Source organism: Poecilia reticulata, chromosome 9, assembly GCF_904066995.2.
Source record: "Poecilia reticulata chromosome 9, P_reticulata-male-v2, whole genome shotgun sequence".
Classification (NCBI taxonomy): domain Eukaryota; kingdom Metazoa; phylum Chordata; class Actinopteri; order Cyprinodontiformes; family Poeciliidae; genus Poecilia; species Poecilia reticulata.
The window spans coordinates 34166411-34189832 of record NC_088838.1 but is presented as its reverse complement, the minus strand read 5'-3'; the positions used below and the strand labels follow the sequence as shown (position 1 = coordinate 34189832).

General features: G+C 45.6%; 1 protein-coding gene across 2 annotated transcripts; it reads left to right on the top strand.

Annotated features, from left to right (window-relative positions):
- Window positions 1–1053: 1053 nt before the first annotated feature.
- On the top strand, window positions 1054–22964 carry ddr2l (discoidin domain receptor family, member 2, like). Of its 2 annotated transcripts, none has more exons than XM_008419486.3 (20): window positions 1054–1445; window positions 11248–11346; window positions 11447–11549; window positions 11816–11891; window positions 12034–12186; window positions 12332–12479; window positions 12571–12679; window positions 12750–12939; window positions 13902–14142; window positions 14272–14373; window positions 14446–14588; window positions 14689–14800; window positions 16054–16170; window positions 16786–16860; window positions 18172–18416; window positions 18611–18738; window positions 19485–19682; window positions 20795–21029; window positions 21099–21248; window positions 22091–22964. In XM_008419486.3, the coding sequence occupies exons 2-20, from the start codon at window positions 11286–11288 to the stop codon at window positions 22223–22225; spliced, it is 2721 nt and encodes a 906-aa protein (XP_008417708.1). In that variant the 5' UTR covers window positions 1054–1445; window positions 11248–11285; the 3' UTR covers window positions 22226–22964. The 2 variants fall into 2 exon arrangements, with proteins under 2 accessions (XP_008417708.1, XP_081467120.1); XM_081610994.1 differs by lacking the exon at window positions 1054–1445 and adding an exon at window positions 10441–10608.
- Window positions 22965–23422: the final 458 nt, after the last annotated feature.

Here is a 23422-nt window from a genome sequence, read left to right as displayed (position 1 = left end):
TTGCACTTTGGTACTAGCGTTGTCCCATAAATGCGACACCTCAGTCAACACCTCCACACAATAATTCAGCGCATGAGTGACAACTGTTTTTCATCGCAGATGCAACATGTGTCTCTGTACAGCTAGCTTAGCTAGCATCACGTCCACAGATCTTACCTTTCTTTAAGCTTTCCTTTTAAAGTGACGCTAAAAGTTGGACGAAGTCCCACCGTCTGTGAAAGCGAAGCGCTGCTGATTTTACATGTCGCCATATCTATGATTTATGCAGCTATTATATTACTGACGATTAGACAGACATCTCCTCCCGCTCAGAGGAAACCACTGCGCATGTCTGGAGCTCCGCAGCGAGTAAAGGTGGAGCCGATGGGTGACAACAGACACTAAGTCACGTTATTGCTGGGATTTTACGGCGCCACCTTAAATCCCTGAACTTCACATTTTAACGGAAAAAAAGAGCAACGAGACTTGAATGTAACGAGTAACGCGACAGTTTGTAGAAATGTAGTGAAGTAGAAAGTACAGATACTTACTGTAAAATGTAGTGGAGTAAAAGTAGAAAGTATCCATTATTAAATCTACTTAAGTAAAGTACAGATACACGAAAATTGTACTTAAGTACAGTAACGAAGTACTTGTACTTCGTTACTTCCCACCACTGCTTAAAATACACAACCTTTAATATAATTTAATATAATGAACTGATACTTGTTTATTATTTCTGAAATACATTAACTCATGCCTCCTTTTATCAATTTGTTTCATGCTGTTTTTATGTTAATGTTTATTAAGAAACAACTGAATTTAAAAAATGTCTGAAAATCTCACGACTCCCTGCAGTACCTCCATGACACCCCTAGGGGTCGCAACCCTCACGTTGAAGACCTCTGGCTGAGACGGATTTATTTCCCAATAACAAGAAATCATCTGAAATTTGTATTTAATTTTTGTTTACAGGAAGGAGAAGGAAAAATAAAAGAAGAGGGAAAAAAAAAAGAAATTTATGATCGGAGCCAAAACTTTTTCACCCTGAGGTTGAATCCCAGAACCAGAACCAGGAGGAAGGGGTGGAAATGTCCCTCTCTCCCTCCGTAGTTCCCTTCTGGGCTCCTCTGCAGAACTTCTCAGATGTCAGAGGCTTATGTTGCCTTCCTCCTCCTCCTCTTCCTCCTCCTCTTCCTCCGGTTCGGAAACGGGATGTGATGTAAAAACACAGAAACTTTTTTTTGTCTTCGGAGCTGATCGCATTTTTCTGGATCCGAACGGATTGTTCCGAAACAAGCCGAATCTGATCAAATCAGGAGTTTTTCGGAAAGTCGCCGGGAGTTGAAGAGACGGATCGACTCCTCCACCATGACCCAGTGAGGGAACCCGAACCGAACCGAGCCGAGCCGGGGAGAAGCTGTGAAGCTGCTGCGTTGGACCCGGAGAGAAACAGAGGAAAACAGGTAAAAAGTCCCGAACCTCCCGGACCCGACCGGACCTAGAGGGTTCTGAGATCAGATGAGGCCTTCAGGAGACCATCGGAACTCTGGGCTTTGTTCTGACCCGGCCCGCTGGTTTTCCAGGAATTATCCAGATCCGCTCCATGAACGGGGACTAATCCTTCCCAGCAGGAGAGCAGAGACTGGACCGGGTCTGCCGGACCGAAACCCGAACCTTTCAGAGGTTTTAATGAAACAAGCAGCAGCTGGATGGTTCTGTTGGACCTGCAGCTGATCCAGAACAGAACATCTGGAATAATCTGGATTATTAATCCGGTCCATTCATTCTGTTCTCAGTCAGCTGCAGAACTCCAGATGCTTCAGGTCGGTTCCGATGTTCTGGTGGTTCTGATCCGCTGCAGCTGGACCAGCTGGACGTTCAGTCCACTGAGGAACCAGACTGCATGCTGGGACGTTGTCATGACAACAGCGGTGCAGATCCTCCTGTTCCTGCTGGATGTTCTGCAGGAACCAGGTTCTGTGTGACGGGTTCTGCTGTGCTGCTGGTTCTGTTTCCTGTTCTTCCGGAACCAGCTCTGCAGGTTCTGCAGAGCTGACCTGGTGCTGGTTCTGGATCATGTTTGGGTTCATTTTCTTCACCAGCAGAACAAACTCCCACTGAGAGACGGTTCTGATCCGTTTGCAGAACCAGAACCAGGTTAATACAAACAGACCAGAACAAAAAACAAGATAAACCTCAGAGACAGAAACAGGTGATGGATGGATGGATGGATGGATGGATGGATGGATGGATGGATGGATGGATGGATGGATGGATGGAAGATGGATGGATGGATGGATGGATGGAAGATGGATGGATGGATGGATGGATGGATGGATGGATGGATGGATGATGGATGGATGAGTGGATGGATGGATGGATGGATGGATGGATGGATGGATGGATGGGTGGATGGATGGATGGATGGGTGGAATCGCCCTAAACATCCAGTTACCTGCTGATGGATCCACTGGTTGCTATGGCGACGTGGAGAACCGTCCTCCTGGCTCCTGGTTCTGCTCTGACTCAGAACCAGACGGCTGCATGTTCTCCTGTCTTTCCCATGTTGCCTCTTTTTGCTTCATGTTCTTTTTGAGCAAACAGTCTGACATCTGCGCTGGTTGTCATGGTAACTCAAAGCCTCCTTAATCTCTAATCTGATCCAGTTATTAAAGTTATTAAATCCATGGAAACCTGCAGGTTCCAACCTGCCGTCTTCCTGAGAAGCATTTTTAGCTCTAATATGAATTTTATTTCTCTGTGTTTCGGTTTTTCTGGGATGTTTCGTTTTCTTCTCCTGGTTTCTAATCGGGTTTGTTGTCACATGTTTCTGCTATCGGAGCGTTCTGCTGACTCAGCAGCTCCACGTCTGGAAGTTTGAAACGCTTCATCATCGGGCTGTGAGGGAAACGTGTCTGCAGCCTCAGAGCGGCTCCATCAGAACCAGAACACAAAAGGTTCTGTTTGTGTTCTGGTTCTGATGGAGCCCGAGGCTCTTCTGGACTCCTTCCTCATCATCATCATCATAACAAACTTTATTTAGCATCAGCTGTTTGTCAGCAGTGAGTTCTCTGAGCGGGTCGGCGGTTCTGATCCGGCTTCAGGCCGGGGCGTGTCTGTTGGGCCGATTCTGGTGATTCAGAGCTGGAACACCTGGTGTTCTGGATGAAGAGGCGCCGTCCTGAGCCTGGACGCTCCACATGTCTTCTCCCAGGCTTGTTGTCATGGGAACGGTCTGAGGCGGGGCCTGTTGACATGCTAACCTCATCATGCTAGCTTAGCATGCTGATGTCGTCTGGCAGCAGGAAGTGAGGTCGTGGTCTGAGGCGAGCTGCTGGTGGGCAGGAAGTGGCAGCATCATGCTGGTTCTGGTCAGCATGCTGAGGTTCTTCATGGTGAGAAGGAACCAAACTCTGGTCTGTCTGGACCGGTTCTGTGAGTTCAGAGGAAACGCTCTGAGCCTCACTCTGTCACAGAGGAGTGACCTCTTGACCTCCAGCTGACCTCCAGCTGACCTCCAGCCCCCTGCTGCCTGTCAGGCGTCTGCATGTTTCAGCCTGCAGTCAGAAATCAGGAGTAAAATGAGGATGTGTGTGCGTGTGTGTGTGTATGTGTTCTCTCCAGAAAACATGACTTCCTTGGCCTCTGGTTGTCATCAGGACTTAGTGATTTCCTGTTGGGTTGTTTGTCGTTATGAGCAACATAAACTATAATTAATAATCAATAATTATCAGAAACGTTTCACACATCCAGCCTGTTTTACCGTTTAACTTTCCTCAACCTGAGCAGCTTCATGTTCACCTCAGCTGGATGTGAAGCAGCTCAGTTTGTGGCCCCATCAGAACCAGTCTCTGGTCCAGAACCAGTCTCTGGTTCTTTGGGTCTCCACGCTCAGGTTCCCAGGTGGCTCTGATTCCTGAGCTGTCGGTTCAAATCCCTGCATGTTAAATCAGGCTCTGCACATTCCTGCAGCTCAGCTTTGACCCGGTGAGCAGCTCGGTGCCGGACGGCCTCCTCTAAGATTTCAGCTCTCCATGCCAGGCCGGCCGTCTCGGGTCGCTGCCCAAACCCAAACTGGAGCAGGACCTGCAGATGAACTCAGGCTGCCTGCCGTCTGCTCAGTTTCAATCCATGAACTGAAGGAGCTCAACTTGCTGCCAGGCTGCTGATTCTGTCTTTTCTTCAGGTTGTCCCTGAATGTAACACAGGTGACGCTCTGCAGGGATTAACTTTAATATCAACATTCATTTATTAGTAATCATTCCTAAAACAATAAGGCTTCTGCAGCTGTTTTAAACCCTCCTCAGTCGTCCTGGACGCTGGAACTGGACGTCTCTTGTGTCTTTAGGGTGAAATGATACTTAATGCTGGAGCCATAAGTCATTTTTTAAACTTCCTGGTTTTCATTTAACTCAAACCTCCAACATTTTTCTAAATTAAAATGAAATATTTTCCCGTCTAAAAGCTAAAATTCCTCTGATATCTGATTTTAATTTCAGTTGTGGATCTGATTCAGTTACAACTAAAGGAGGCATCATTAGTTTTAGTCAGCAGAGACGTAAAGTTGCAAACATAAGTAAATAATCTTTGGTGTATTTTCAGCCTGACCCAAATAAAGACCAGAACCTCTGATTTGTGTTTGGTTTCCTGGGAAACGATTTAAAGCTGCGGTTGGTTAACTAACTGCTGCTGCACTTCAACTTTCATCTGAAACTTTATGAATCTCCCTCAACATGTCCGCCTCCTCAGGCGTTTATTAACATGTCCATGAATATGAGAGTCACTTTTATGGAGGAAACAAACTGAAGCAGAAAGTTGAGAACATCTGAACTTCCCTGCGTTTGCTTCAGAGTTTGATAAGAGAATCTGTTTGTTTTTGATAAGGACGTTTTCTTCCTGTCCTGGTCCAACAGCTGGGACTCCTCCTCGGCTGACAGCGTTCAGCACATCTGGAACAAACTGTTTGCTGTTGCATAATCAGAGCAGCAGCACCGACACACAAACACTAAGCATCAGCAGGGCAGCGTTCACTCTGAGACACGTTGACGTGAAGTCAGCTGAAACCTCGAACAGCAGGAAGTTAAAGACGAGTTTATTCACCACCAAAAGCAACCAGCCTGGTTTAATGCCTGGTGAAACCAGGTTTATCTCCATCTGGTCGTTCTCGTCTCTGACTGGTTGGTTTGGTTCAGTCCAGCTGAGGGAGAAATAAAAACATGTTGGATGCTTCCTGTGAATCCAGTGATCTGCACCAGTTCTGGTTTCACAGCATCACATCCAGTCTGTTCATGGAAAGTCACAACATTCCTGGGGGAGGGGAAAATGTTTCGCTTTACTTCATGATGTAGTGTCAAAAATCTGTTATTTATTTACGGCTCTAACCAGATGAACACGTTCATGGCGAAGCAAATGAAACGGGACAGGAAGTGAAGCAACAGGAGAAACGTTGATCTGGAAAAACGTTAATCTGGAGGAACATTAATCTGAAGGAACGTTAATCTGAAGGAACGATAATCTGGAGAAACATTAATCTGAAGGAACTTTAATCTGAAAGAACGTTAATCTGGAGAAACATTAATCTGAAGGAACGTTGATCTGAAGGAACGTTGATCTGAAAGAACGTTGATCTGGAGAAACATTGATCTGAAGGAACGTTGATCTGGAGAAACGTTGATCTGGAGAAACATTAATCTGAAGGAACGTTAATCTGGAGAAACATTAATCTGAAGGAACGTTGATCTGAAGGAACGTTGATCTGAAGGAACGTTGATCTTAAGGAACGTTGATCTGGAGAAACGTTGATCTGAAGGAACGTTGATCTGGAGAAACGTTGATCTGGAGAAACTTTAATCTGAAAGAACGTTAATCTGGAGAAACATTAATCTGAAGGAACGTTAATCTGAAGGAACGTTAATCTGAAGGAACGTTAATCTGAAGGAACGTTAATCTGAAGGAACGTTGATCTGGAGGAACGTTGATCTGAAGGAACGTTGATCTGGAGGAACGTTGATCTGGAGGAACGTTGATCTGGAGGAACGTTGATCTGAAGGAACGTTGATCTGGAGGAACGTTGATCTGAAGGAACGTTAATCTGGAGGAACGTTGATCTGAAGGAACGTTAATCTGGAGGAACGTTGATCTGAAGGAACGTTAATCTGGAGGAACGTTGATCTGGAGGAACGTTGATCTGAAGGAACGTTAATCTGGAGGAACGTTGATCTGGAGGAACGTTGATCTGAAGGAACGTTGATCTGAAGGAACGTTGATCTGAAGGAACGTTAATCTGGAGGAACGTTGATCTGGAGGAACGTTGATCTGAAGGAACGTTGATCTGAAGGAACGTTAATCTGAAGGAATGTTAATCTGAAGGAACGTTGATCTGAAGGAACGTTGATCTGAAGGAACGTTGATCTGGAGAAACATTAATCTGAAGGAACGTTGATCTGAAGGAACGTTGATCTGAAGGAACGTTGATCTGAAGGAACGTTGATCTGAAGGAACGTTGATCTGGAGGAACGTTAATCTGAAGGAACGTTGATCTGAAGGAACGTTGATCTGAAGGAACGTTGATCTGAAGGAACGTTGATCTGAAGGAACGTTGATCTGAAGTGCCTGGACAGAAAGTTTCCTGAGATGTTAAAACAGAGACAGAATCATGTTGACCGTTTCACCTGATGCTGTTTTTGCTAATCCAACATGGAGGGGGACGCGTCGCTCAGCTTTGAGTGGTTTCATACTAAATGTGCTGCTTACATCAAAAGAGACAACAGAGATTTAATCACATCAGACTCAGTTCAGGTTTTATATCTATAAATCTCTCTCTGCTCTCTCCAGATGTTCCTCCTGTGTGTTAACCTGCAGCTAAAACCTTTTTCTTCCCAGTGTCTGAGCCAAGTGAAGCAGAGATGGTCTGAGATTTAACTTGTCTTATCCACCACATGATGAGACTTTCTGGGTCTGGGTCACTTTGGTGGAATAGCGTTTTGACGGCTACATGCTAAAGCTAGCTAAACCCTCACAAGGCAAAATCAGACTGAAAAGTGAGACTTTCAGCTGCTTTCCTTCACCATAACTTGCTAGTATTTTACCAAACCCGGTTGCTAAGGGTAACGGCGGGCTAGTCAGAGTAAGAATGCTGGTCAGAACTGGAGCAGAAGTTTTAATGTCCATCTGAATTTGAGTTTTGATGAAAGCAGTTGTTCTGTGCTGTTATTGACTGGTTTCCCTCAGAGCTCTTTTAAACCATTTGTTGCTTGCTGGTTTGTTAGGTTTCCTCCTGTCTTTCTAATCTTTCATGGTGTTGCGTACTGATGCCTCCTTCCCATTTAACAATCCGTGCCGCGTTGTTTCAGCTGCTGTGTTCTCTGTCTGCACCAAGAGCTAAAACCCAAAAACAGAAAGCAGAGAGAGGATTAAATATTCCCTGCAGTTGGTATAAAGCATATTTATGATTTCATAGAGAAAGAAAAACCAGAGATGAACCCGGATGGAGTCAGCCTGTCCTCCAACGCCCCAAAATAAAAACAAAATAACTTCAACTAAATCTCTGAAAATCAGCATCTTAACCAGATAAATTTAAACTAACGTTATGAGGACACACTAAGGATAAATGCTCTAATACACTTTGACCTTTAACCTTAGACTTTAGGTTCAGGATTATTGTAAGAAGCAAAATGCTCCAGACTGAGTAAACGGTTCTGGGCGTGTTGCGCTGCTGGACCTGGGTCTGTTCTGGCCTTTTGTCCGGCCGTCAGCCGGATTGAACGCAGGTCCCTCTGCTGCTCTGCTCCCAGTGAACTCTGCCTCCTTCACCCCGATAAGCTGGGATCTGGTGAGGAGCAGAGCAGAGGAACGGATTCCTGTGTGTTTGTGTGAGCCGGAGACGGGCCGGGAAAAGGAGCAGAGAGAAATCTGGGTTGCGTTGAATGTTTGGAATGTTGAGGCTTTTGGCTTCAGTTCGTTCTGACGAAGGAGGAGGAGGAGGAAGAGGAGGGAGGAGGAGGAGGAGGAGGACGAAGAGAAGGGAGGAGGAGGAAGAGGAGGGAGGAGGAGGAAGAAGGAGGAAGAGGAGGAAGGAGGAGGGGCGCGAGGACGAGGAAGCCTAACCCTAACAGACAAAGGAGATAAGAAGAGAAGAGTGAAGAAGGAAAGGAGAAAAAACTCTGGAAAATGTTGAGCAAACAGAGAAACTGTGTTAATTAACCAGAACCAGAGTTATTTTAGGTGATTACTGCAGCAGGGCGGCTGAAGTCGATCCATAAATCATCTGAAGCAGCTGAAAGAAATGTTTTAAACCTGGAGACTTTAATAATCTTAATAGAATGAATGTTGTTCTTGTTGTTCAGGTTCTGGTTCCTTCATCAGTTCATAGAAACTGAACAGAAGTTTGGTTTCATTCATCGCAGGAAGTCAAACCGTTTAACGTCTGACTTGTTCTGGGTTGAAGTGGGTTCTGGACCAACCGAAGCCGTTGGTTCTGGTTTGTCCCGGGTTCTGCTCACAGCCCGGCCCGTTTGCTGCTGGTTTCCTGTCAGCACAGTAAAGCTACCGGAGCCTGTAAGGAACATTTACAGCGAGCCTTCACCATGTTCATGTTTACTGTCTGGTTTTACTGAAGTATTTTATTTATCTGGGCACCAAACGTCGTCTGACTTTATTCAGGGATTAGAGATGAAATGGACCAGTTTGTGTCTGAAACGTCAGTCATGTTCAGTAAATTATGGTTTTTCTTTCAGTTTGTTTTCCTTGTTTTGTTGGGAGGATTCATGAAGGTGAACGTGTTGCTGAGTTAAATGTCAGCAGATAGAGTCAGGAATCAAAATGTTCCTTCATCCCAAATCGTCACTGTTTTCATCAGAAGTGTCCAGGATTTCAGCCTAAATAAATAATCTGCTGCCTGGTTGTTGGTTTGGGGAAAATAACGGATAAATCTTCATGTTTTTAAGGCTCCACCTCAGAACATGATGCACACCAAGCCGAACCTGCAGAGGTTCTGCTGCATGTTTAACCAGAGCCAAACTGTAGGGGTGTAATACCACGAGCTGCCAGGCGTGGCGCTGTTTCAGGCCTGGTCTTGCCCCTCACTGAAGCAGCAACATGCTGAGATACATTCTTATTATTTCTTTTATGGCTCCTAGAGGAGTTTTATTTCCCGCTGTGGAAAGTATGCTTCAAATTATTTAAAAATGTTTGAGATGATGTTTTGTTTGCAGATGTTTGGTCACCTCATCTGGATCCGGTTTGTTTTCTGTCCCCCATGTCTTTCCCTCTGCTGTCATGTGATTTGAGCTGCAGAGATGAGCAACGGTGCAGGAATCTGAGCTCCAGCCAGAATATTACATAAAGCCGCTTCCTCTCCCTCGCTCTGCCTCCGGCTCGGCCTTTTCCTCTGGACCGAGTCCATAAAGTCACTTCCTGAGACCAACACGGACATTTCTGACTGAAATAAAGAGATTGTTCCAGGAGCTTTCAGGTCACCAGATATATTCAGGTTCAGTTTTGTTGAATAAGCAGCAGAATAATCTGAGGCTTGACTGGAACCGACCCCAACATGTTGCTGCAGGTTTGGTTGTTGGGAGTTTCTGTGCTGAATGAGACGGAGGTGAACCTGGAATCTGGAACCTGGAACCTGGAACCTGAGCTGCAGCAGCTTTCAGGTCAAACATGCAGAGACTCAGTTTGACAGGATTAGAGACGTTAGTCAGAAGCTAAAGGGGTTTTATTTTTCAAGCTCATATTTTCAGCATGTTTATCATTTATAAATTCCACAGTTTCAAATTAATTTAGTTATCAAGATAAATATTTCATTTACAAATTTTATTGAACTCTAAACTACATTGTTAGTAAGGAAGATAAACATTTATCTCTGAGCTACTTGGTTTGCTAACTAAACATTTAGTTTAGAGCTAAATATTTAGCAAGTGAATCTGCATGTTAGCTAAACATGAAAGAATAAAATATTTCATAAAACTTTGATGAATTTTGGTCTTTAAAACCTCCATGTTTATTGGTAACGATGTGAAATGAATCCTCCGTTGCTGTTGCCTGCTTGTTGCAACAGAAACGATTCACATGTTTTGTTATATGTTTTATGTTTTGTTATAACTTTATGCTAATGTAATTTCCATTTTTTCCACTCATCAGTTAAATACAAAGTTTTTGTGTTTCTCCTCAGTCAAACTGATCCAGATGATTTTACCCGTCTGGTGGCTGAATTGGTTTGTTCCTCATTTACTTTGGTTTTTACGTTAAACTTTAGGATTTTGTCTGCATTGTTAAAATTCCATGCCAAGTTGAAAGAGTTTTGGTTGTTAAATTATGAAAGTTGTAATATCTGAGTGTCCAGAAACATTTTAATCAAAGTTCAGCTTCCTGCTCTTCTTCTTCCCTTCTTTGTTCTCTGGACTTTTCCTCCTTCCTTCGTTTCTTTCTGCCTGTTTTTCTTTTACTTCTTATCAGCTCAGCGTTCCTTCTTCCTGTCTTTGTGTCCGTCCCTCTCTCCCGGTCCGTCCAGCTGTGTTCCCTGGAGAGACGTCCGTCCCTCTGAAACGGCGCCTCGGCAGCAGAGAGGGGGATGTGATCAGAAGTGAAATGTGGAGCCTGACATGTTTCTGTTGTGTAACCTCAGTGAGCGCTGACATGATGAAATCACTCAGAAACCGTTGAGAGACGCTGACCTGCAGCAGCAGGAGACACTCAGAACCAAACAGTTCTGCTTGTCCTGGACCGGGTCTGACTGTAATTAAATAAAACCCGTCTGTCGCTGCGTGTCGTAAAAGGAATGTTGGATCTTTGTCTGAGATGTTCGAAGGCTGAAGAGTTTCTGCAGAACCCTGAACCCGTCTCAGCTCTGTGGGATTTTTATGTTTCTAAACGTTAAGGTCAGAAAATCCCACATCAGGATGAAACTTTCTGGATTACTGGTCACCGTGGCAACAAACACAAAACATGCTGAGGATGCACGGCTCACATCCTGCTCATTACTGGACGGATCATGGAAGCTAAGATTTTCTGTTTCTGTGAATTGACTTCATTAACTCCTGGTTCTGGTTCTGGTTCTGGTTAAAAGACAAATTAAAACTGTTCAGAGGAAAATTTCTCTCTAAAAACGTCAGAAAGTTTCCATAAGTAAAGCAAATGGTTCTAAAAGCTCTGCTTCAGTTCTGTTCTGTGTTCTGTAACTTCAGTCCAACCATCGTCTGTCACTGAATAACAATAAATATCTTTTATGTAACAGTCGAATGATTTTTCCTGTTTTCCTCTCAGAGATGTAGCACGCCTGCTGGTGTGACCGTTGGACCATCATGCACCTCTTCCTGCTGCTGATCCTTCAGCTTCCAGCAGCCATTGGACAGATCGATCCAGGTGAACACGCTGAGACAAGATGGCCGCCGTGACGTGGCCCAAACCCCCACGGTTCTGGAACCTCTGAGTAAAACGGCTCCGTGTGTGATTCTGTGTTCAGAACATTGTCGCTATGCGCTGGGCATGGAGGACGGACGGATCCCCGATGAGGACCTGACGGCGTCCAGCCGGTGGTACGAGACCACCGGGCCGCAGTACGGCAGGTCAGCCAGGCTTCATGGAGGCTGGAAGGAAAATCGCTTTATCATTTTTAATGTCGTTTTCTATCATCCCATTGAATAAAATGCAATGAACCTGAACACAAAAATAAAATGGTGGCTCTAGGAGAATCTGTTTTACTGTGAAAGGTTGTTGTGAATGTGATGGGGCAGCAGAACACAGTGGAGGTTCTGGGTTCGAATCCCAGCCTGGGTTCTTCCTACATGCCGTTTCAAATTAAACCTTTTTTACCAACATGTTTGACTCGCAGGCTGAACTCTGAGGACGGAGACGGAGCCTGGTGTCCTGAAGGGCAGCTGGAGCCTTCAGACTCTCAGTACCTGCAGGTTGGTTTCAAAAGGGTCAAAGGTCAATCTGAACAGCAGCTCTGCTCTGGCTCTACATGGTTTAGATGAGGTGGAGGCGGTGAGGAGTGGAAGGTGGAGCAGGAAGTGATGCTGAACGGTTTGAACTGACGCTCTGCTGCAGATCCACCTGCGCAGACTCACCTTCCTGACGCTGTTCGGGACTCAGGGTCGCTACGCCAGAGGTCTGGGGAAGGAGTTCGCCGCGCATTACCGCCTGAACTACAGCCGAGACGGACAGCTGTGGAAGTCCTGGAAGAACCGGCTGGGAAAGGAGGTGAGACCCGAATACGACAGAACCAAACAGCTGGAGCTGGACGGGATGGAGGGAACCAGTTCAGACTGGTTCACTGAGTCAGAACCAGGTTTTACTCTGTCAGTAAATTTTATTTTAGTTTTGTTTCCTTCATATTTGCTCTCAGGTCCTGGACGGAAACAAAGACACCTACGGCGTTTTCTCCAACGACCTGAAGCCTCCGATCATCGCGCGCTTCGTCCGCGTCATCCCCGTCACCAGGCTGTCCACCACCGTCTGCATGAGGGTGGAGCTGTACGGCTGTCCCTGGGACGGTACGCCGCACGCTGGGCTGAGACCCGTTTCAGATGTTGATCATGATGCAGCATGAAGCAGAACCTTCAGGTTTCTCCCTGCTGTCTGCAGACGGGCTGCTGTCCTACAGCGCTCCAGAGGGTCAGCTCATGGTGTCGCCTGGTAACCCGTCAGTAATCAGCCTCAACGACTCCACGTACGACGGCGTCCACGAGAAAAGGTCAGTATGTTTAAACACCAGCTGGTCCAGCTCCCCGGTTCCCTCCGACTGACGGCGTCGCTCCTAACAGGAAGCTGTCCGGAGGCCTGGGTCAGCTGACGGACGGCGTGACGGGGCGCGACGACTTCCTGGCAACCCGCCAGTACAACGTGTGGCAGGGATACGACTACCTGGGCTGGAGGAACGACACGCCGGGGACTCAGGGATATGTGGAGATGGAGTTTGTGTTCGACAGGCTGAGGAACTTCACCTCCATGAAGGTCTGCAGCTCAGCTCTCTTCTCATCTCACTCAGACATGCAGACGTTCTTTAAAACATCCACAGAGTTCACAGTTACACTGTCATGAAGAAAATCATCAAATAAATTCAAACATCAGACAAAACTGACCAGAGAAAACTCAGGAAGTTATCCTGACCTCACCAGCCCTGGGTGAAAAGTAATTCCTTCCCTCTTAAATTGTGAATTAACTGGGATTAACCACTTTCTCTGGTTGCATTTAACTAACCACAACCAGACCTACAGACCAGATGAGACACAAAGTCCCTGACATGTCAGTGTGGAGACATTACAGAGACTCTGAGGCTTTGGGACAAACATGATCCAAACATGGAGGAGACGAGAAAGACTGGAGAACCTTCCCAGGTCGGGCCGACCCACCAGAATCACTCCAACAGCTCATCAGTGACTCAGGAGGTCCAGAAAAAACCAGAACATTCAAAGCTTTAAAGGCCTCAGGGCCTCAGTTAGAGTGGAACTAAACCCTGCTGTGAGCGCGTGGCCCCGAACGCCCGAATGTGTGGACCCGACCCGTGGCCCAGAACCCGTGGCTCTCAACGCGTGGCCCTGAACCTGTGGCCCCGAACGCGTGGCCCAGAACCCGTGGCTTTCAACGCATGGCCCCGAACCCGTGGCCCCAGACGCGTGGCCCCGAATGCGTGGCGCCCGAACGCGTGGCCCCGAACGTGTGGCCCCGCCTCTAGAGAAATGTAAAAATATTTCACCACAGTGGGCGGAGCCAAGAGACTCCGAGGGGCGGAGCCAAGTGTGGGGCTGAACAGAGGGATGTGGTCTGACCCTCTTATTTTACAAAAAATAAGAGGGTCAAACTGTTCAGTGACTCTTGAACAGTTTGTCTTGAAACAGATATTTGTTTTTCCCACCATTGACTCATTTGTCCTCCTCTGTCTTTCTGTCCAACTCTTCACCGGTGTCCTGATGCAGGTTCACAGTAACAACATGTACACCCGCGGTGTGAAGATCTTCTCCTCCGTGTCCTGCTGGTTCAAACCTTCCCTCAGCTGGGAGCCGGAGCCCGTTTCCTTCTCCACCATTCTGGACGACAGGAACCCGAGCGCCCGTTACGTCACGGTGCCGCTGAGCCGCCGGGCCGCCAGGGCGCTCCGCTGCCGCTTCTACTACGCAGACGTCTGGATGATGTTCAGTGAGATCTCATTTCAGTCAGGTAAATATTCAGCCTGTCGGCATTCCTCAGGGCTGAGTGTTTGGTTCTCTGCTTTTTAGCAATTTACCACAAAGTCAAACTTTGTGCAGGTTGTAAGACATAAATAATGACCATGTTTTTGTTTACTAGAAGACATCGTCCTGCCAACACAACAGCCACTGATGGGGACGTCTGTTCCAGGTGGACATAGGGACATCACCATGACAACCGTACCAAAGACCGATAACACAGGTTAGACGTCATGTTCCTTTAGATTCCTTAGCTTCCTGCAGAAACCTTCATGTTCTCTCCGGTTCTCCTCAGCTGCTGCTCCGTCCGCCAGCAGCAGCTCCGACGAAGGGAACACGCCCATCCTGATTGGCTGCCTGGTGACCATCATCCTCCTGCTGGTCATCATCATCTTCCTCATCCTCTGGTGCCAGTGTGTCTGCAAGGTGCTGGAGAAGGTGCAAAGATAAAAAAAACAACATTTCTCTCTTGAACTGATCTTAGTTAGAATACAGATCCTGTGAATTGAAAAGTAAAAGTTTGTTTTTTCGGACCCAGGCTCCTCGTCAGATCCTGGATGAGGAGGTGACGGTCCGCCTGTCGTCCTGCAGCGACACCATAATCCTGCAGACGCCCCCGGTGCCGCCGCGGTCCCGGCATCCTCCAGCAGGTAGCGCTGTCACTGGGATGCCACAGAGGTTTACCTGTTCAGGTCTTAAGATTCAATACTCCTTCATCCCAACAAACATTCAGCGCTGAAGCCTCTTATGTTCTGAAGAGCCGGCAGCTGCTTCATGTCTTATCACAGAAAAACACAAGTTTTTTCCAGAAGAACACATTTTGACTGCTTGTAGGGATGAGATGAGACATAATTCATTTAGAGGTCATCAGAGGAAACATCTAGAGCTCAGATGGAGGAAACATTTGTCAGCAGAAGGCCAACAACACACAGTCTGTCAGGACAAACGGTTTTCCAGCTGCCGCCTCAAACCTTCCAGCACAAAGAGCAACACGACTGTCGGATCCGAAGCCCGACTCACTCAGGCTTCGTGCTTCTGTTTATCCAGGAAGTGATGCCAGTCTTAAGTACAGGAAGTCATGTTGGCTGCAGGGTGAAGCAGAGGTTTAGTCCCAGATATCTGAAGTCTGTTTGCATGTTCAGCTTCCTGTCAGAGAAACATGGACGTCAAACTGGGCCTCAGATTGACCAGTGGCATCGCTCTGAAATCCCACTGAGCCTCTAGAATCTGGATTTAGCATCAAGGCCGACTGATGACCTTTAGCATGTGAATGTCATTCATTCACCTATTGACATGAGTGAATGCTTAGTTTTCCCGTAACCCTGATTTGGTAGATTTCACCAAAGTTTATAAAACACTGGAACAGACAGATGATGGGCAATGCTAACTAAAAAGTTAGCTATGCTAACCTTAAAACACTAATCATAAACATTAGCTCGGCTAACGCTAAAGCACTACAACAACATGGTATTTGCAGAAGCTAACACTCAAATGCTAAATTCAAATGTGTTGAAAACATGTGTGCCAACATATGATATCGCCCTCAACAGTTCAGATTTGTTATTGCGCCTCAGGAAGTGATTCTTAGGAACAGAACTCCTGGTTTCAGTCCGATTGTTGTTGAGTTTTTCTAACCAGCTGACCTCAGCAGAGCTTCAGTCAGAAAGAGCAGCAGTGGATTTTAAAGTGTTTACTGCAGAACGATTCATTCTGGGTTTGGGATAAACGTCATTTGTTGCACCGTAGCTCAGGTAGAGAAAGTGAGGAGAGGAAACAGACGTAAGCAGTGTTCACCCACTTCAAAATAAGAGCATGAATATGAATGTTTAACTATTTGAAGGACTAATAAAACTCCAGCGTTGATGTCAGACTTCATTTGCTCATGTTGTATTTTTGCCCCCAGGCCCGACCAACACCGACCCCCACTATGAGAGGGTCTTCCTGCTGGACCCTCAGTACCAGAACCCGGCCGTCCTGAGGAACAAGCTGCCGGAGCTGTCGCAGAGCGCCGAGGCTTCAGGTAGACCAGATCCTAACTCACTTTGACCAACCCAAAGTGAATCCGCTCCATTTGGCAGAACCAGAACCTTTCTGTCTGCTGTAACTGGATCCCAGCTGGATGCTGATGGGATTTCTGTCCTCTGATGTTTTCCTGGTTTTTGGAAACATCATGAGCTACTAATTAGACTCATTTAAATAGTTTGCTTTCAAATAAAGGTTTGAATTTCCTGTTCATACCAGTAAAACTTTGGGTAATGTCCCTTTAATATTTCTACTCTGTAGACCAGAGAGGACAGATTATTCTTCTGTTCACTTTTCAATTAATTTTATTTTTAACTTATAATCTCTTCTGGTTTATTTTTTGATCATTTCTATTTTATTTGCGTGTTTTAGACTTTTAGCTTCCAGATCTGAAGGGTTTCTGTAAATCAGGGTTTCTGCTCCACTTTGCCCCCTGGTGGCCATTAGAAGCAGCTCACCCACCCAGCAGGGGAACATCTGGTTCACCTCCTTCACTTTTCTCAGACTTTCTGTCGGTTCTGTTTCTTCTTCTCGTCTGGATCTTCCTGCATGCTCATTCTCCTCTCCTCCTCCTGCAGCTCTCTGCCTCTTTCCGTGTCTCCTCTTCCTCCAGCGCTCTTCCTCGGTAACCCTCTCTATGACCTGCTGCTGCTGACTTCCTGTCGCCAGACGTCAGGATGGCTTGGTGGTAAGAGATGAAAGGTGTGACGAGTCGAGACGTTTATCAGGTGGAAGAGCAGAGCGGGGGTTCAGAGCTTTAACGCTCTGCTACGCTAACCTTCAAACAGCTCGGCTAACGCTAAAGCACTACAACAACATGGTACCTGGTACCTGCAAATCAACTCAAAGTTAAACAACTGAAAACAAAAGGCCAAAAATATAAAAAGTATTTTTGGGTATTCTGTAAAATATTAGTTAGTAGAACCATCTTCACTAGTACAGATACTTTAATAAAAAAAGTATTGATATTTCATACATTAGTTTAAGCATTTATTATCTTGTTACAACATAATTATTAGAATTTACTAATAATTACTCAACAACTTAATTAGATATCTGTGTAATAATACTGCAACCTCTGTATTAATATCATATTAACTGAAATGTGATTAACTGGTTTTTACATTTATAATAATTTTGTTCTTCCCCATTACCATCTTATTATTGAAGTATTAGATTCTATTTTTGTCTTTACATAATAAAACTCTGTAAAAAAGATAGAAATATTATCTAAAATTGAGCCATAATTACATGTTTATATAATATTTTATATTTTTATAAATATGATATTATAATGTTATAATATTATATTTTATATGTTTATAATATATATATATATATATATATATTTTCCCCAACAAATTTCAAGTTGCTATTTCATTTGGTGTGTTTTTCATTATGCATGTTAAAATAATAAATAATTTATCTAAAATGACCAACTTGTTTCACCATCCTTCTCTCTAAATCATATGGTGTCACATAATTATTACACCTTTACAATAATTTAGTCACTGACCTATCAATTGATTCTTATTATTGATTTAAGAATCAATAATAATAATAATAAATTGTGTTTATTGTTATGAACCTTTTACTCCTTTTTCAATCTTATCTCCAAGTTAAAATGACTTTAATTTGGTACTAAACTGTAGGTAGTTTGGTAATATATAATCCCTCAGTCATTTATTTAATCAAAATGCTTTATAGCTTTAATGTGTTCATATTGTCTTTTTAACTAAGCTGTAATTACTGCTTATTACTCTGTAACTACATGACGTCTGATCAGGATATATTTAGTGGTTCTTCTACCTTTTTCTCACATTATTTCTTTGTTGCTTTATATTCCTGCAAAGTTCATTGTGTTGCATATTTAATCTATTTTTTCCTGTCTAATCTCTGATTTTACTAATTCCTGGATATTTTTATACTGAAGTAAAATCTTCTTGTTTAGTCGTGATGATGATGATGATGGTGATGATGAAGGCTGTGTGTCTGACAGCGTGCGGCGGCGGCTACGCCGAGCCGGACGTCACCCAGTGCACGCCTCACCAGTCCTTCAACAGCAACGCGCCGCACTACGCCGAGACGGACATCGTCCGGCTGCAGGGCGTCACCGGTAGCAACATGTACGCCGTCCCCGCCCTGACCGTCGACTCCCTCACCAGGAAGGACATCTCCGCCGCAGAGTTCCCGCGGCACCAGCTCATCTTCAGGGAGAAGCTGGGAGAGGGGCAGTTTGGAGAGGTACGACACTGACCTGGTTTTTAGATTTATTTCTTTTCAGTGAATATTAATCAACATGTTAATTGTAATAAATTACGACTAACATGCAGAGCATTGTACATGGGCTATGATTCATCTGTTAATAAAGTTTATTTGCAGAACATATTTTACACTGAAAAATGAAAGAGAATCAGAAACTCGGCTCCTCTCTGCAGGTCCACCTGTGTGAGGCCGAGGGACTCCCAGAATTCCTTGGGGAAGGCTCGCCTCTTCCCGACAGAGACGGACGCTCGGTTCTGGTGGCGGTGAAGCAGCTGAGGGCCGACGCCACGAGCCAGGCCAGGTACGCAGAGAGAGGGACAGGGTCAGAGGTCAAACCCTGACCCTGCACACAGAGAGGGACGGGGTCAGAGGTCAAACACTGACCCTGCACACAGAGAGGGACAGGGTCAGAGGTCAAACCCTGACCCCGCACACAGAGAGGGACAGGGTCAGAGGTCAAACCCTGACCCTGCACACAGAGAGGGACAGGGTCAAACCCTGACCCTGCACACAGAGAGGGACAGGGTCAAACCCTGACCCTGCACACAGAGAGGGACAGGGTCAGAGGTCAAACCCTGACCCTGCACAGAGAGAGAGGGACAGGGTCAGAGGTCAAACTCTGACCCCACACAGAGAGAGGGTCAGAGGTCAGAGGTCAAACCCTGACCCTGCACTGATGCAGACATTCATGCAAAAGGAGCTCAGACCAGAACTGGGAACATGGAAAACATCAGTTTTCAGAAACTGATCATTTATTTTTTATTGATGTGATTTAATGTTCTGGGAGCCATAGATCATCAATATTACCAATAATCTGTAATAAAATACATCACTTGGTATAATTTATGAGTTTTCCTGAAACTTTTCAGTATTAATCTCACTGATTGGGATTTTTCCAGTCTGCAGCTTCTGGGTTCAGCCTCCATCAGCCGGATCCAGATGGAGACTTTAGTTTGTGTCTGAAGGTCCAACGTTTACTGAAGACGTCTTTGCTGTCCTCTGTCTGACCTCTGTCTGACCTCTGTCTGCCCTCTGTCTGACCTCCAGGAACGACTTCCTGAAGGAAATCAAGATCATGTCCCGGCTGGACGACCCGAACATCATCCGGCTGCTGTGTGTGTGTGTGTCGTCCGACCCGCTGTGCATGGTGACCGAGTACATGGAGAACGGAGACCTGAACATGTTCCTGTGTCAGCGTGAGATCGAGAGCACGCTGACGCACGCCAACAACATTCCCTCTGTCAGGTGCGACGCCGCGGCGCGTGAAAACGACATGTGATGATGTCATCAAATCTGCTTCAGAATGCATGCAAACGGAGCCCGGACCTTTAGCGGTTCTGAAGCTCCATCAGAACCGCAGCGCGTCATAAACACAAAACCTAATAAAAGCTTTGAGCACATTTTGCAAAATTCAGTTCAATTCAGTTTATTTATGCAGCTCTAATTTACAACAAATCAAATCAACAGAACATTATTACATTTTGTGCTGATTATTACAAAATGTGGAGATAATTCTGTTTTAGAAATTATAATGTAATAATCTGGTGCATTATGTAATAAACACAAACCGTGTTCATCCTAATCATTATAGCTGTAATATTGATCTTGTATCAGAAACACATTTCAATGTAAACTCTGGTTAATAAATCCTGAACTTTTAGTCATTTAGTTTCCTTTTCAGACTAAAATCCAGAACATTTGATATTAACCTTCATGTCGTTCAGAGCAAAACGATTCAAAATGCGTTCAAGGATTTTATTACAATAATGCAGTTTTAATGATGTTTTGTTACAGTTTAAAGTTGATTTAAATGCATCACTGCATATTGCAGCGAGGCTCTTCCTGCCCAGGTTGGACTTTAACCCTTTGCTCCTCCTGTTCCTCTCCAATGACTCCGCCTCCTCCCCATCCGACTCCACCCCCTCTATTCTGACTCCACCCCCACCCTTCTGGCTCCTCTTCCTCTCCTCTGACTCCGCCTCCTCCCCATCTGACTCCACCCCCTCCATTCTGACTCCGCCTCCTCCCCATCTGACTCCACCCCCTCTATTCTGTCTCCACCCCCACCCTTCTGGCTCCTCTTCCTCTCCTCTGGCTCCACCTCCTCCCCATCTGGTTCCACCCCCTCTATTCTGACTCCACCCCCTCCCATCTGACTCCGCCTCCTCCCCATCTGACTCCACCCCATCCCTTCTGGCTCCACCTCCTCCCCATCTGGTTCCACCCCCTCTATTCTGACTCTGCCTCCTCCCCTTCTGGCTCCACCTCCTCCCCTCTGGTTCCACCCCTTTATTCTGACTCCGCCTCCTCTCCATATGGCTCCGCCCCCTTCCTTCTTACTCCTCCTCCCCCTGCAGCCTGTCGGACCTCCTCCACATGGCCGTCCAGATCTCCTCTGGGATGAAGTACCTGGCGTCTCTGAACTTCGTCCATCGCGATCTGGCCACCAGGAACTGCCTGCTGGACCGCCGCCTCACCATCAAGATCGCCGACTTCGGGATGAGCAGGAACCTGTACAGCAGCGACTACTACCGGATCCAGGGCCGGGCCGTGCTGCCCATCCGCTGGATGGCCTGGGAGAGCATCCTGCTGGTGAGGAGGTGAAACCCAACAGGCCTTCAGATCAACTGATCCGATTAAACATCCTGCTGCCTCCTGCAGGGGAAATTCACCACGGCGAGCGACGTGTGGGCGTTCGGCGTGACGCTGTGGGAAATCTTCACTCTGTGTAAGGAGCAGCCGTACAGCCTGCTGTCCGACGAACAGGTCATCGAGAACTCGGGCGAGTTCTTCCGGAACCAGGGCCGACAGGTGAGACGGGTCCATCAGAACCAGGCTGGGAGTTCTGCTCTGCCCAGGGTGTAAGAAGAAATCTGACCACCAGGGGGAGCTGCTGTCATTTTGCTGCTGTTTTCCTGAACTTTAATTGTGATTCATGTGTTTTATAGGTTTGTTTCTTTAAAGAGAAGTTCATCTAGGATGAAAGTTATCAGTTAATGAGTTAATCTAAACTTGATTTTGACTGACTAACAATTAATTGATTAATTTGATTAAGAACAATTAATGTTCTTAAAATCTAGAGTTTTCTGTTGTATTAAGAAGGCTGACCATAACATGGAGGGCTGCATTTTTCATAATATGCTAAATTTAAAAAAACCATTAACTTTAATGTTGTATTGTGTCAGCTGTATGAAACACTGACTGAATAAACAGAAGATTGGGATTTCCATACATTATCAATATTAGACATATTTACAAAATATAATAAAACTAATCTAGGACTAGAAAAGATAAGAATGAAACACTCAAGGAGTTTGTTGAGAGTTTATATTTCTAAACAGAATCACGTGAAATACATTTTGCATCCGACACCAAAGTCTCTTTCCTGCTCTGGGATGCCTCCGCCATCATTATTTCTCTTACAACTGTCAACTGGCTCCGTTTAAGGATGACCGGTGGCGCCCTCTGCAGGATGAAAGAATGTCTAAGTGATGTTTTAGCTGATCGATTGGAAATATTTTGCATCTAAAAAAAACCATTAAACGACAATTAATCATGAGCTGTTTGGTCCAACAGAACCAAGTCTGACTGATTTCACCGTAGCCTGATGTTTTGTTGCCATGGTGACTGAGTGCTGTTCTCCTGATCTCCAGATCTTCCTGTACGCCCCTCCTCTCTGCCCGCCGTCTCTATTCGAGCTGATGATGCGCTGCTGGAGCCGCAACATCACGGACCGACCCACGTTTGAGGGACTTTACCAAGCCCTGAGGCCCCACGTCAACCAGTGAGCCGCTGGGACCCGCTGGGCCCTGCTGGGGCCCCGCTCCGGCTCAGGGCCCCGGGGCTGCTGGGACTCCTGTATGGTGACTGACATGAACATGATGGACCAGAACTACTCTGCTGGCTGAGGTCCGATCTGAGAGGAGGAGGGAGAAGAACCCGACAGTCTGTCTGAACCTCATCAGTCCCTTTAGGAACCAGATGAACTTTTATCGTTTGTTTTTGTGCCAGATGTTGCCTGAAACCTGATTTCCTTCCCGTCTTCGGTTCCCTTGGAGCCCAGAACCCGACGGCTTTCAGCCTGTGGTGTTTCTGTCTGTCTGCGTGGTTCTGGTTGTTGTAAAGCACTGTGTCTGTGTCTCAGTTATTCATGTTCGTAGATAATAACCCACACTGGAGCTAAAGTCAAAGTGTAGCGTAGACTTTTTGTTGTTAAGGTTTTGTTGTTTTTTTCATATTTTGACATTTGTTTGGTCGTTTACACAGAAGACAGTCGAGTCCAAGTTCAGCCTCCCAAAAACTAAAGTGTCTAAATCATATTAAACTTCCCGTTTCTATGTACAGACACAAGGACAGCTCAGAAAATTCCTAGATTGTGAAAAATGTTTTTGTTCCTCTTTGCAGAAAATGAAACCAATGATGTAGATTTATTATGGAGTGAAACATTTCAAGCCTTTAGTTCTTGTAATTTAGACTTGGAGAAAATGAAACCCCAACATTTTTAACATATTAAATATTGGAAACTTATGTCGAGTTTCAAATGAATTTATATAGCATGTTTCCATTGATTCAAGCTGCATAAAGTGTTTTATGAGGAAAAATAACCAAAAGACAATTTGCTAAAAGCCTTTTCAGACAGTGAAAAAGGTCATTACTAGCAGGTTGTTCTCAGAGTGGTGTCCAAGCAGACTCATGGAAAGTTGGGTGGAAGAAAAAAGTGTGGTAGGAAAAGATGCAACAGGAATAACCACAGCCTGAGAGGCTTGTTGGTCATAATCCATTCAAGAGTCTGAGAGAGCTTCACATGGTGGACTAAGGCTGAAGTCACAGAGACAACGAGCCTCACATGGGCTGAGGACCAGAACCAGAACTGGACTAGGAAAACCAGAACTGGACTAGGAGAACCAGAACTGGACACAGGAGAACCAGAACTGGACTAGGAGAACCAGAACTGGACTAGGAGAACCAGAACTGGACTCAGGAGA